Source organism: Pezoporus occidentalis, unplaced genomic scaffold, assembly GCF_034315485.1.
Source record: "Pezoporus occidentalis ecotype Australia unplaced genomic scaffold, CSIRO_AGI_Poc_V1 ctg56, whole genome shotgun sequence".
NCBI classification, from domain to species: Eukaryota; Metazoa; Chordata; class Aves; order Psittaciformes; family Psittacidae; genus Pezoporus; species Pezoporus occidentalis.
This window is the reverse complement of record NW_026915899.1, coordinates 2803615-2819074: the sequence shown is the minus strand read 5'-3', so window position 1 is coordinate 2819074 and position 15460 is coordinate 2803615. Positions and strand designations below refer to the sequence as shown.

The window sequence follows — 15460 nt, the reverse complement described above, 5'->3', positions numbered from 1 at the left end:
TTCTGTACCTCCTCTGTTTGCTTTGCCCTGATTTTCTCTGCCTGCCCCTTGTTTAACTCTGCTCTGGTGTCAAATTGGTCTTCATCTGCTTTTTTTGCAGAAAACGCTCAGCACCTTGTGTGCATATGGTATATACAGACATACCTTTGGAAGCTTCCTTATTAACTTGCAAAATATACAAGATACAGTGGCAGAGAGTTGCAGAAATGTAACCGAGAACAGAGGGTTTGCTACTCCATTTGCTCTTGTGATGAAGAGTTTTGAGACTGTAAAACACGAACACAAACACACCAAAAACATGCTTTGATGTAGTAGTATGCAGTGTGTTTGATGAGAACAATAAGAAAGCTTTCCAGTCTATATAGCACTTCATAAATATGCATTTATTTCCTCATCTTTCATCAGTTTTACAGTTTTAACCAGGTGCCTCGGTGGTAATATTTGTCAGGAGCATACAATGGAATTTCAGATACTTTCTTTCTGTAGTTCTGAAGTTAAAAACGAATTCATGGGCCATTCCATAAGGAGCTGAGCCAAAAAATAATGAAAGTAATTTCTTATAACATATTACAGAGTTATATAAGATTTCAACTTACATTTCTATCTACTCCATGTCCTGTATTTACATAGTTAACTAACATGTTTGTTATTTACATTTTTCAAATGCTGTAATCATATTTTTTTAAAATTGTACATTCTTGTTTTAGCTTTTTATTACAGATTTTTTTTAAACACAAATTTTAGACACTACGGTTTTAATACTTCACATGAGTTCTAGGAAATGACTGCCTCGTTTGACTAGTAATGTGTCAAGATGCCTCCTTCATAAGAAAATACATATTACAAAGGAATTTTATAATATTCAGAATCATGCATTTTGAAAAAAAGAAGTACATGGGATGTAATAACAATAATGGTACTTCATTTTCTATGTCATATTTTGTTCGGAATGACATTTTACCTGAGATGTAGAATTGTTAAATGTGAGGTGGGTTGGGTTGGGTTGGTTTTCCAATAAATGATGTATTTTATGTAAATTCTACAGTACTGAAAATTTGAATTTTTGCATAAATGTTGGCCTTCTATGTACTATTCCCGTCTGTATAGATATATAAGTGCTATTTATGGATCTATATTTTATTTTCCAGAAAACTCTATATCTACATAAATAAGCATGGTTAGTATACTAGGAAACTTCCCCTATCCTTAAAAAGCAATGTGCTCAAGTACAATATTCAACTTCTGACACAGACATAGTAGTAAATGTGACCTCTAATGTAAATAGTTTCTTCCAAGGGAAGTAAGAGGTACCTGTTGAATTTGAAGGAAGTGGCAGACAACTATGTGGACCCGACAAAGAACATTTTATATATCCAGTCCCATAAATGTTATGCAGGAGCATCTGACACAGCAGACAACTTTGGGTCAACTTTCCATGTTACATGTAACTACCTAAATAACGCCTTAATTAAAAAAAGTTAACTATAGAAAACTCTTACAACATTGTACATTTAATGCTGTGTGTCTTTTCTTGTTACAGTAATACACATTTCTATTAACAAATGATTGTAGATACTAAGTTTAAAACAAATGGTCATGAATTTCAGGTTTCTTTTATTCTGTTATTGGTAGATACTCTGTTAGGCACAATATGACATTCTTTGTAAACATAAAGATAAATTTCAATACATTAGACCATAAACTGAAGTTACAGAAAATAATATACAGACATTAAAGACACATGGATCCACTACACAGTCTAGGCACAAATGCGGCAATCCAGGAGGCCTGATCTTATATCCAATGCAACTGAAACCCCCAGCTGACACCAGTGGAACAGAAATGCATCCAAGTGACCAAACATTCCTGCTTCTGAATTAATTCTTTTTTTTTTCTCTTCTACCAAAGCTTTCATATAATTTGAAAATACACATCTCATCATCATGTGTTGGTAAAAATGTATTTTAGTCTATTTACCCTGAAACACCTTATTATTTATAAAGTCAGTGCCCAGAACTAAGAACTAAGGCCCCTAAAGAAACTAATGTAAATAACACATCTAGAAAGCTTTCTTCAAAATATGTATCTACATATTTTTAAGAACTTGAAAATAATCTTCCAAAAACCAGTCATAAGAGAAAACCTCTTACAGATCTTTTATTTCCCAAACTTAAAATTGCACTACATTTTTCAGGCAACACTGTGCAACTCGAGAACCAAAATGAGGAATAACAATTCTGAGCTTCCACCATGTTACTTATTGCAGCTGTCACCCTTAAATACCTGTATGTGTAGGGTAGGCACAAAGTAATAACAGTTATTTACATCTAATAGAGCAACATCAGAAATCTTATCTGAAAAGTTTTCTTGAAAATAAATAGCACACTTAAATTATGTGATTTTAAGAAATTATTCAGTATCCCATGATAATGTGAAGAAACACTAATTTTATGCTATAAATTCATAGAAGACTTCCAAGTGTACAGTTACTGCTGTTGTTACTGGGAACTATCTTCTCTCTTCCTCTGAATAATCAGGAAAAAAGGGTATTCAATTATTTAACAAATAAGCTTTAGAAACACTACTTTTCTAACATGCTAGAAATGGAGAATAAGGCAACAACTGAGATAAAAATGTATCTTGCTTTGTAAACCATGCTTCTTCTTAACGTTTCTTAAAAGTGAACTTTCAAGCTGAAAAACTGAAAGGCCTCAAAAGAAAAGCTTTAATTACTTTAACAAGACCACGTCTTCTATTTCATTTGATATTTTCAATACACTCTCAAATATATAGAGAGGGATTTACTTTAGTATTACAGATATCTTCAGCATTAAGTAACTCCTCTGTAGGGCTAAAAAGCTTATACAGCACTCTGCAAGACTGGGTAATGTTTAGAAAAATGCCACCAATTTCCAGTGCAACCTTCTCTACTCTTACATTATTATTCTAACCCAATTGCATGGGAAAACAACAGATGGTGTGTGAATATCAGCGTCTTCTGACTTATAACCAGGCCTCCAAACCCAGGCCTTGCTGTCTCATGTCTCATTTGATCTTTACAACACTGAAAAGTTCTTTTTTTCCCACTCAAAGGAAATAACTTTTACTGACCAAAACTGGCTGATAAAGTCATGGCAGGTGATGCTGAAGCAATGACAAAATCATTCCGTAAGTAGTTTTAAGTCTTAGGTATATACAAAAATTGTTCGACATAAATTAGACAGACTTCAATTAAAGAAAGGGAAAAAAGGAAGAAAATTATGTGACAGACTCTGAACTCTTTTTTTCATGCTGAACAAAAAAGTTCACTTTTAAGTTCATTCTATGCTCAATATCCTGCTTTGTCCATTTCTTTGGTATTCTGTTCTCATTCTGCAAATTTTAACACAATTTTAATGGTCATCTTAATTCAAATGAAAGAGCAATGAGCTGAAAGCACAACCAGAAGAGATGCCATAATACTGCAGAACACATTGGTCTTCATGATTTTTGGTTCTTTATATTCATTTCTTGTAATGATTGGGGGCATCTGCAAATGCAAACTTCAGTCTGTAGGCCTCTGCTAGGAGTACACTGATTTCTTCATTTCCCCAGTGTACTGTGGGCAAATTTTGCAAAAATATCAGCAATTCCTAAGTGGAAAGAAAACAAAAAAAAATACATTTTTTTCACACACCAGTGTATAGGACTGGGGTACTTATACAATGATTATTTGTAAGCAATCACACCTCAGTATCCCAAACAAAGCTGAGATCCCATTACATTTAGTGATTTTCCTGTAACTTTTATAGAAATACTTGCTGTTCGGTCTTTCACTTCAGAAAGCACCTATTAATTGTAACTGAACTGTAATTTTCGTCCAGTGTTAGAAAAATAAATACTACACATGAAAGAAAGCAATACTGCCCAAGTGTGCAAATTCCATGTACCTGCACTTGTATGTTTAGACCACTACTGGTATCCCGATCATGGGGCACCTGGATACATCTTACACACTTGAAAATTTCAACCAAGCTCTAGAAGCTTTCATGTACCATTTTGTGTATAGTTCTTTAAAAATTCCACATGTATCTTCCACATTTAAGATGTTCAACCTAATTTCAGTTTGTAACATCCGATGCCCATATCATTTCAGTATGCCAGTACTAGGTATGGAGAAGGGGGGAATACCCATACTTCTTTAAAGAGCTATAAAAATCTTTAATTTTCAATACCTTGAACATTTTTAGAACCTCTTTAGGAGGTGGGTTAGAGCTGCAGACAACATATAAAGCAGAGTTGCCGACTAAATTGAGAAGTGCTAAAATTCTCTTCCCTAATTAGACTTTTCACATGCAAACACGAAGAATATCTGACTTCTGGTTTGCTGCTTTCTAGGTATGCCTTTTATATAGCACAGCAAACAACAGTTCAATTTCTTTCAACATTAATTATATAGCAATACAGATAAAATTAATCAACAGAAGTAATTTTAAGTGGTGATTTGAATTTCATTTCAGAAGGCCCTAAAATGTGGGTTCCTGGTTTTGTAAGGCATACATGGGGTGTTGGAACTAGATGATCTTAAAGGTCAGTTCTGATGACAGCACTAAAATCCACCATGACCCGCAGCAGGACAAAGCTTCAAATCATCATCTGTATGCTGAAACTTGTCATCTGTGAAAGCACTCTTTGGAAGATCTACTACCACCAACTATTTCCTGAGCTCATACACATGACAGTTTCATAAGATTCCCAATTTGACCAAACTCAGGAAGTTAAACTTTGTTTTTCTTCAATAAATGGTGAGCCTAAAGGTCACAAACTCTCAAACATGATGCAAAAGGCACCCTAGGCCAAATATGAAGTTCACGTTTTAAACTTTCCAAAAAAAAAGATCCCCTGGAGATCTCCTGTCTGAGATCTCCTGAAAAAAAAAAAACATTCCTTAAAATTTCAGCTGTGGCAAAGCAGCAAAAGGCATTTTTTTTTATGAGTTCCATTACAACAATGTGGAATTTTATGATGGGTGTTATAAGGCAATCTTAGGAGTAAGCATAGTTGTTAAGCTTGCCTGCCTCTCATAGGTGCTCTATTTTTGCTGCAAAATGCAGATAATTTGTGCACATTTGTATATGTGCATATATTTGTGAGCATGTGCATATTTATTTTTTTGCATGAATATATTAAGATTTATTCTAAAGAGCAGGAATAAGTAAGCAGGAATGCAATTAAACCCACAACCATTATCTTGCTATAAATCAGAATCCTGCAACATCCCTGGCAGGTTGGATGGAGTCTTGGGTGACATGGTGTAGTGCGAGGTGTCCCTGCCCAGGTTAGAACTTGATGATCTTAAGGTCCTTTCCAACCCTTACTATGACAATATCATGTATAACTACACAGTGAAATTCTTCACCTTCATGAGGGTCTTATTTTCCTTGTCCCCCATTCTCCCTCCTCTGCATCTGCTTTCATGGAAGAAGGCTGTAGGAGCCTTTAGCAAAGATCCTGTGGTTACAGTAAAGAGCAGGGAGCAGAAATGAAAATGAAATTTTATTTTTTTTCTTCTTGGTCTGTGCATGTTAATTATTTTGGCTTCACCTGTTTCATGGTCTTGCTATTCTGGTTCTTGCAATATGAGACAAGAAAGGAGTTGTGCAGTACTATATATTTAATTATGAATAATATAATATAACAGAGCATGAGAATGCTTCTATTACACTTGAGAGAACACATTTTTAATAAACTGTTATACAGGTGTTATTTCCATCTATTTATTTGACAGTTATGCTGATAACTGTAATTAATAAATTAGCACTGCAGAGTAGGAAGGTTGTGTGGAGGGATGATAAATGCCTACCTCCACAAAAGGTGGGTTTTTTTCTTCCTCTTACAAAAGTAATTTTCAATCAGTTCTAAGACACAGCAGTTAATTCAGTGAGTTTTGTGAAATTGGCTCTTTTACTCTTTGCAGTGCCAAGACTTGCTGGGTCAGACTTATGATGTGAACTGGTACAACTGATTCATGGTGCTCAAGCAGTATTTTGGTTTTCCTTTGGGCTACTGTTCAAACAAATTTGGCCTAAACCAATCCTCTAGGCACTGGACAGACATGAACCTTCTAGCAGACCTCAGCACTTGGACTTTGTAGGATATCACCTACTAGAATCTGCAACCAGCAGTTGCCTGTACAGAAGCTACTCAACAGCTAGTGAATGAAGCTAAACTGTTCCAGCATGAGATTAGAAAGGAGTCTACATTGGTCACACATTTGGTCCACTACACTGATTTTTTCTGTTTTGTGGCAATCATGGTTTTGTGGCAATCATACATGTTTTTCAAACTAGAAAATGTTGGTACATTTATTAAATACCGATAATTCCTGTAAATGAATGAATGCTGCTTATATATTCAGTTTTGACTGTAAGGTAATAATGCTGGATATGCATATTAGAAAATTATTGCAAAAATTGAGTTTCTTTTCTTAAAACCTCCTACATAGCAGCCATTTTTACAAACATCTCACTGCTCAATGGTTAAAAAAAAGGAGGCAAAATAACAGTCACTATTAATTTTGATACATTTAACTTTCCAGAATACTGAAGTTACATTACCTTACCGAACAAACCACTTTTTCTGAAATAAATGTACAGGTTTAGAAGTATGCCTGGAAATGACCCACAAAAAATGACACAAAACACATTATTTTTCTCCCAGGATATACAGCACAACAGAAGGAGAAATCAGGTGCTCCAGGCTTAAGGCTGGAAAACTCAAACCATTCAAACTTATGCTCTTCATTGAACATGTAAAGACTAAATCTCCAATATCCACAGTACATGAAATTTAAGGTGCATCTTAAATCTGAAATAGGATTATTGGTGAAGAACTAGTTTAGTACTTCTATGATTAACAGCAAAATTATTAATAATTTTCATCAGAATCAAATATATAAATAAATGGCAGAGTAATCCATTGACCATCTAAGTCCACTTCTGTTTGAGTGGGCATATTTGCCACTGTTACTAAGGAACAGAATCATTCCTTAGCTGCTCCTCAAAGTCTAAGACTGACACTGACTAGTGCATACTTTATAAATCTAAATGAAGTAACTGGCCAAAGATACACTACTTAACTGATTTTCTAAATATAAGGCTTACCCTTCCTGTGATCTATTACAGAGCTTCAAAATTGGCTCAGATACAAATTAAATTTGTATCTTGTTAAAAATAAAGCAGAACTTGGCAAAAAACTACTAAAGAAATTTTTTTTTTGCTTTAAGTGCTAAAGAAAATCATGCTGCATTTATTGTGCCCAAATATGGGGCATTCTTTGAAAACAACAGAACAACAACAACCAAACTCAAAAGAAACTCCAGAAAACAGTTTTTGGATTTGAAGAAATATAGAAACCTATGCTATGCTACTCAATATTTTTAAGACCACATGAAAAGTTTATCTAAAACTGCTTAATTTAGCATTTTGCACTTACGAAAAAGAAAAGGTGACAAGTGGCTCAATAATTTAATTACTATTCTTATTTTTTCTCCAACAGGTAAAGGAGTAACCACTAGAATACATCTGCAAATAAGGCATCCACATTAACTGCTTCAATTAATTTTCCTATCCACACTCATAATTAAAATATAAGACACTTTGAAATACGATGAATCATTAACTTGAAATCATATTTACCATAAAAAGCTCAGTGGTGAGAAACTGCCTGGAATATTTTGAAACAAGAAAACTGAGTATGAAAAGCATTATTTGTAAACTATTCCTGCAAGAATTTTATTTTCTGCTTAATTCAAATGATATTGTGATGTCACCTGGCTGAGGAACCAGGGCAGCCAATAGACCATCATCAGATGGGGTTTCCAGAATCCCAGTCCAATGTTTGTTTGTATTTTGGCAGCATCTACAACAAATATACTCAAAATTACATTTGACAAACAGAATGCCCTGGTTTCACTGGCCTCCTACTGCACTGAATAGACATATTAATCTCTTGAATTAGGCTTAGCTGCCTGACTGAGCTCACAAGCACAACTTCAGTTTGGTCAGTGTGTGGCATTTGCCCTGACATGGCACACTATGGAAAGGCATTTACAATCTCCCTTCCCCCTTGCCATTCAAGTAGTGGTAGATTTCCTCCTGTCTGGGGAACAGTAATAGGTATCTGAGGTATGTACAACCAGCAGCTAATTCATCGTCTATGGAATAACTCTGGTAAATTAAAACCAACCAAGCAAAATAACCTCACCAAAAAGACAAACAGACGGCAGCAACTCCTTCCCCCGCCCCCCCCCCCGGAGAAATTAATCCCTGTTTACTTTTACTTCTGCTTAAAAAAGACATATAGGAGTACTTTCAAAGCCATAAAACCCTGAACACTGTAGGGAATGAAATAATAGTCTGATGACTTTCTATTGCTCAGGGTTGTCTGACCAAATCTGCTCTGAGAAATCACAAGTCTCTCTATGCAGCAGCAACAGCTGGGCAAAGAGATACTATCCATAACAGAGGAAGATCAAGGAACTACTTAGATTTGCTTCCCCCTCTCCCTGTACAACAAAAACGTGAAGAGATTTTAGCACAGGTCCCCTAACATGGTTAGAGGTTTGCAGCAGATGTTGTACCAGGAAAGTGTAAGAGATGTGGGACTTTTTTTATCTAAGACCTAAGAGCAGTTTCCCACTACATACAGTGAAGGTTACAAAGAAATAAAAATAGTAACACTACTTTAACAGAGTTTGGATTTACATAATACCTTACATGTTTTTCTAAGATATACTAAAATATACTATAGCACTTTACATAGCACGCTCAACTATGCTACAATTTATAAAGTATGTTTCAACACTTAAAAACAGCTGTATAGAATATAATTATTAAAGTACAAGTACTTTCAAAATGCCGTTTTCCTTAGGTAAATCCACATTTATTCTAGAACTATGTAATCACCATGTAATCAAGATAAGACTGATAAATCTGTTGTAAGTGCATGGTATAAAAGCACCTGCACAAGTACGAAAAGTATGAAGTCTATGTTTTAAACACCACAGCAGTAAGATCTGGGAGTAATACTGGCTGTTAAGCGATGGCTGTTGTCAGATAAAAAAATATTCTTGAGGAAAAAAAAAAACCTTACAAGAGCCAATACATATATCTAAAAGAAAATGCCACACTACCAGACAGGTATCTCAAAAACAAGATGCTCTCCAAAGCAGTTTCCTCCAAAATCAAAATGATCAAAATGATCAAAAAATGATCAAAAATCAAAACTGAATACTAATAAAACTTAATTAAAACACATTTTTAATAACTATTACAAAGCTCTCCTCATTGAGACTGTAACCCAATGAAATCTCAGCTCATTAAAACAATCTTAAAAACCAAAACCAAACAAACAAAAAAAGGAAACAAAAGACAGTAAATTTTATCATGTTTTGAAATCTGGTTCATTAGCAAATCCCCCTATATTATGAAGCCCACTATAATCCTTTCAATCAATACAGCTTTTAGCATACCATTTGGCAATAGTCATGGTTATTTTGTAATGGCTATCTATAGTTGTGCTATTTATTGTCACCCTGACTCTGACTCCGTTTGTGGAACATCAAAACCAATTATACAACAAATAACATGCTGATAGTTAATAAAACAAAGAGTCTATGCTAATGAATAGAGCGTAAATGTCTCTTCTGTGATAATCAAAGCAATTTATTTACTCCATTTATTTATCCAGTTCAGACTTTTTTCTCTGTATGAATTATTGACAAAGTTCAACTGCAGTGTTTTTTTTTAACGAAAGAAACTTAACAGAACATAAACCCCAGTAATAGAATAGTGGGTTTATTTCTAGTTAATATAAAAATAGCAATAACTAGGGTTAAAATTAAACTTGAACATACTGAGGACATTAATACAGTTGGTTTTTAATGTCAAAACAGAGAACCGGTCTATTAATTTAACAAATAAAGGCAGTCCTAAAATGCAGTATTTTTCTATGAGAGTTGTTAATCCTTCCTGCTGCTAACTGCAATGTAATTATGGTCTTAGTACTTCTGGTCTACCACAGCTCTATTTTGTGATAGGCAGAACCTACAATCTTACCATATTTTCTGATCATGAACTTTTTAATATTATATTTCAGGGCTGCTAAAGGTAAATAAACTTCACAGATAAATTTGCACTATTTAGTAAAGAATTGCGAATATTTTGAACCAGAGCTCTACCTATTACACATTATGCACACAAATAAAATACCACAAAATTTATACTGGCAATTTGATCAAACAGCTTCTTTATGAGAGTCATTTGGACTTTATATTTTAGAACATAGTACCTATTTTTAAAGAACTAATGAAGTGCAATACTACTAAAATTTAATTAGAAGAATCATTGAGACAAGCTAAGGAGGAAAGCAATTATTGCCAGAGAAAATAACCATTTATCTTTTTAGATAATATAAACCGCAAATAAACCACACATATACACAAAGAATACCAAACGTTTTTATTTAATGGGAAAATATATAATGTGGTGTCAGAGAGAGCCAGAACTGGACAATGATTCAAGCATTGTTTTCCAACCAGATGTAACCACTATGCAAGCAAAGGAAATACTTAGTATAGGAATGATTTAATTCCTTTTTCCTTTACAACATTCTTTTCCACTTGCATGTGGGACTTCCAAGTGTGAAAGGATGGCATGGATGGCTTGTTCTAAGAGGGCATCCTGCCCATGGACTCAGTCCCTCCCCTGAATTGCACAGCGAAGCAGACAGAGCTATTGCCTCGCTGCAACCCTGTAATTGCTGCAGGGGCCAGGCTGGTACTGTACTGTGCAATCCTAACTTCAAATCCTCTTCCCACATACTTAGGATGAAGGATACCCGTTTGCTTGGGGACTTGGCCAAGCTCAGTCCAAATCCCACCCCTTTCAGCCTGCTATCAAAGTAGTGACAAACACACTGGCTGGTAACTTTAAAGCAGAGGTCCAGCACTTGCTGAGAGCCCAGCTGACCTTGTTCTGTTCCCTTAGAGCTACTTTTCCCTTCTTTTTACCTCTTGCTGTTGATAAGTAGTGCAGCAATAGGGCTTTAGCTCTGAGACAAGTTCTCTTTTCCTTCCTGAGCACTGTTTTCCTTCTTTCAATGCACACAGCAATATTCCCTACACTGCTGCCACATCTTATTTCTCCAGCTGTCCTAACCTGCTACACGGAGTTGCAAATAATGAGCTGTATTTCTGGAGTGCTGTGCATCTTATTAATTACCTATGTCTCTGAGTCCGAGAAAACATTTACTTCCTATTGGGCACAGCTGGAATTGAGAAAACTAAGATTTCAAAATCTAATATTAAAGAGATAGCAGGAATAGGTCACCTACTGCAGCTTAAGAAATATTTGCTGCAGATGCAGGTTAAGAGGCATAGGTGGATCTGGATCTTTCAGTGGTACATCTGACCACCTGCAGTGCTTCCTAAGCATGGAAAGCTACATGCCACAGTGCACATGTAGTGTGGTCAGCTATGGCTGAAATAGCATCCAACAGTCTGGTTTGGATACTGGATGCAGCAATGCCCTCCTTGTTCTTGTAATATCAAAGATTATGGGTGAACTTAAACTTTGATAAGCAGAAGATGGGGGAAACACTGGTTTATCCATGCTAAGTGGCAGGGATATTTAAGCTTGCACTGGCATAGTCTGAAAGATTTAGGAGAGATAAGTTCTTGGCAAGTCATAAATCAGTTTCACTCAAGAATTCCCACCTTGAATATGAAAGTTCACGCCCTATCCTGTAACAGTTTAGAGGAAAAAAAACAAACAAACAAACAAACAAACAAAACCTCAAAACCCAAACACAATATTTGCTGAAATAGTGAATATTCAACTTTGCAAATTCTTTTTTCTTCTACTTTTCTCTTGATCATTACCTAAGTTATGCATCTAGACTTTCTTAAAAGGGTTATCAATTCTTTCCAAAGAATTGCCTCTTAATCAATCATCTTTATCTTTTATACACCATGACATCTTAACCATTGGACCATGCCATACAGAACTCTGACCAGTATTAAACTAACTGCAGAAAAAAAGGTTATTCAGAGTTCTAACTAGACTTGATGCATCTTAAAAATGGATACTTGAAGAAAAAAATCTAAATAGGTTAAAGGTTAATTTATTCTGCTATCAGCTTCCATTCAGCAGCTCAAGTGTATAGTGGTTTTCAGCAAGTATATATATTATTCTTTTATATAATATATATTATTTGATTCAAATATATATTTTTATTCTTCTTTCAAGTGCAAAATCTCCCATTAATCTTCTGCAAACATACAGAAATATGCTATTCTTATCATGAATTCCTAATAAGAACTCCATAGAAACACACCTTAGTATTCTGAAAATGAAAGCTTATGAAAAGTTGATGGCCTTATCATTTCCCTTTCATGTTTTTCTTTTCATGACTACTGAAAAGGATTGCTGGACTCAGCATATTAAAACCACTAAACCAGCAATTAAAGTCCTGTTTCATCCAGTATGGAACTCTTACACAAGTCATTAGCAATCTTAATTGCTAATCATAAAATATGTGGTTCTAAAGAACTATGTCAGAGAAGCTGTGCTTACTTAGCTGAAGAAAAGATTTACATCTTCATTTACACAGATATGAAAATATATGAATTAATTTAGTAAAAAGGAACTAAGGGAACACATTTTAGCTGTTATCGCAGGTAGCCCTATACCCTTGTTCTCAAACAAAACCAAAAACCAAAACCACAAGCAATACATATCCCTAAAGCTTAAAATGGGAAATAAATTTGCATGTTAGATATTCTTGTTAACAAACTTACTAAATACATGTTATTATCTACAGGTTTATATGACAAGGTTAAGCACACAGACATAAAAACAAAGCAAACATTCCCACAGGACACAAAAGATGTTCAACTCCATAAAAAGCCATCTGATTTTTGTAATACCTTTTATTCTGAACTGTCTCAAAATGCTTCAAAATTACATGCATGTGAAACCGAAGATACTTACACAGAATATTCAGTGCTCAAGAAAGAAGAAGTAAACTTACTCCAACACTGGTGTAAATTAATGCTTAAATCAGACAAACAAAAAAATTCTTGAATTCTTTCTTACATTTAAACTAGTAAAAACAGAACTTCCATTTTAAAAATCTCATATGAAAATTGACTACCCGGGAAAGGTCCAGGAAGCATCTGTGCTTCAATTGCTACAGCACAGAGCAGAATGCTTCTGAACCACTCTATGCTTTTTGTCATATTGTTTGATGAAATATTGCTACATGGCTGGTATTTGGAGATATGTGTACTTCTTATGCATCAAAATATAATCATAGCAAATACATTTAAGGAGAAGCCCAGATAAATCGTTTGTCACTAGCTCTGTGCAAAAGAAGCAAATAAAGAATGGATGCAAATTTCCAGAGTATACAAAGTCATGAAGATCAGAAGTCATCCTATTAAAAAAAAAACAATAAACAAACACAGAACCTGCTGAACAAATTAAGACTGCAGCAATTATGGCTGAATTTCATTTCTGAAATGAATTGCCAATGAGTGAGTTACTACATTCTTTTTTTCTGTAGTCAAGCAAGATCAAAATATTTGTACAGCAGATTCCAATAGAAAATTTACAGTTCTGCTTCTCCATAAAGTCCATATGCTACCCACTTGGTTTGGTTTTCCTGACCATAATTTGGCAAGGCATTTTAAGCGGAAGAGTTTTATACAGCTCCAAATTCATACATATTCACCCCTCTCAGCGACTTAAATTTTAAGACCATAGTATGAATAGCTAAAAGCTCATCAAAAAAAAAAAAGAAGGAAGAAAATCATAAAATATCAATTGAACATAATGAACCACAGGGACAAGAGTGCATCAAGACTTCTGTATTTTCCACTTAAAGCAATTAGTATGCTTTGACAAAAAGGTACTTCACATTGTAAATCGTTCTGAGTAAAATCTCATCTTGTTTTAGAGAAAACATATTAAGGATCACTGACATAAAATTGCCTGTATTCAGATCTTAAGTAGAACTACCTGAGATATATAATTCTAACATGCAAAAAATATGTCACAATGTAGCAGCTATTCAGTGTATTTTCATAACTAAAAAAAGGAAAAATATCCTAAGGATAATTCAAATGGAATATTGTCAGTATCTTAGGGATATAGGACTGAAAGAGGCCATTCCCATTCCATTGTTCAATCACCCACACCACATGAAGCCATAAATAGGTGTTTTCCTCTAAATTTTAAATAAATGTTCCCCACTTGCAATGTCAAAATCCACAAAGCATTTGTTCACCTCTAACAAACTTCAGGACATCAATACAGAGAACCAAGGACTTGGTGGTGGAAGGGAAGAACCAAACCACCTTCATGAAGATATTAAAGGATGGATAAAGAACCTGTAAAAAGTCCCATCTCTACATTGGCATGGAATCTGATAACTGAAAATTTCTAAGTTAGCCTGAGAAATCTTACAAAAATCAATAACAACTAAGCCAAAAGTCCCTTTAACTCTGAGGAGAACATCACTGTTCACACTAAGAAAACATTTAAGTTTCCTTGGTGAGCAAAGCATGCAGGCAAAATCACAAGACGGAACCATTCAAGCTGCATGGATTCTCTCAATGTAGAAAACCAATAATATCACCTCAAATTTTCAGTCATTCCTTGATGCCTTAAAGAGAAAAATATATGAAATTGCATTTCCTTTGTACATCTTAGAACAAACGATGCTTCAGCTGAAGTTCTCTCTCATGAGACCTCACTTGGAGGATTGTGTACAGTTCTGGTGTACTCAGCATAAAAAGGACATGGAACTGTTGGAACAAGTGCAGAGGAGGGCCATGAGGATGATCAGGGGACTGGAGCACCTCCCATATGAAGACAGGATGAGAAAGTTGGGGCTGTTGAGCCTGGAGAAGAGAAGGATGCGTGGAGACCTCATAGCAGCCTTCCAGTATCTGAAGGGGGCCTATAGGGATGCCAGGGAGGGACTCTTCTTTAGGGACTGTAGTGATAGCACAAGGGGTAATGGGTTAAAACTTAAACAGGGGAAGTTTAGATTGGATATAAGGAGGAAATTCTTTCCTGTTAGGGTGGTGAGGCACTGGGATGGGTTGCCCAGGGAGGTTGTGAATGCTCCATCCCTGGCAGTGTTCACGGCCAGGTTGGACAGAGCCTTGGGTGAGATGGTTTAGTGTGAGGTGTCCTTGCCCATGGCAGGGGGGTTGGAACTTGATGATCTTAAGGTCCCTTCCAAACCTAAGTATTCTATGATTCTAAGCTCCAAAAGTGCTTCCATAGACAATCAGACTGAAGCATTAACTCAAATTAACACAGTATAATTCAATTGTATACTATAAACTAAATAATTAAAATATCCTAAACCAGTATAAGTACTATGTTGGAAACACGATAAACATCTGTGC

The 15460-nt window shown here is 35.2% G+C and overlaps 1 protein-coding gene across 2 annotated transcripts in view; it reads right to left on the bottom strand.

The window, feature by feature from the left end:
- Positions 1-2483: 2483 nt before the first annotated feature.
- TBC1D22A (TBC1 domain family member 22A) overlaps positions 2484-15460 on the bottom strand; it is a 169509-nt gene continuing 156532 nt past the window's right edge. For both annotated transcript variants that reach the window (XM_062638355.1, XM_062638357.1), the window contains exon 13: positions 2484-3632. In XM_062638355.1, coding sequence (XP_062494339.1) covers positions 3504-3632 — 129 coding nt within the window. In that variant the 3' untranslated portion in view covers positions 2484-3503. The remainder of the gene's footprint in view (positions 3633-15460) is intronic.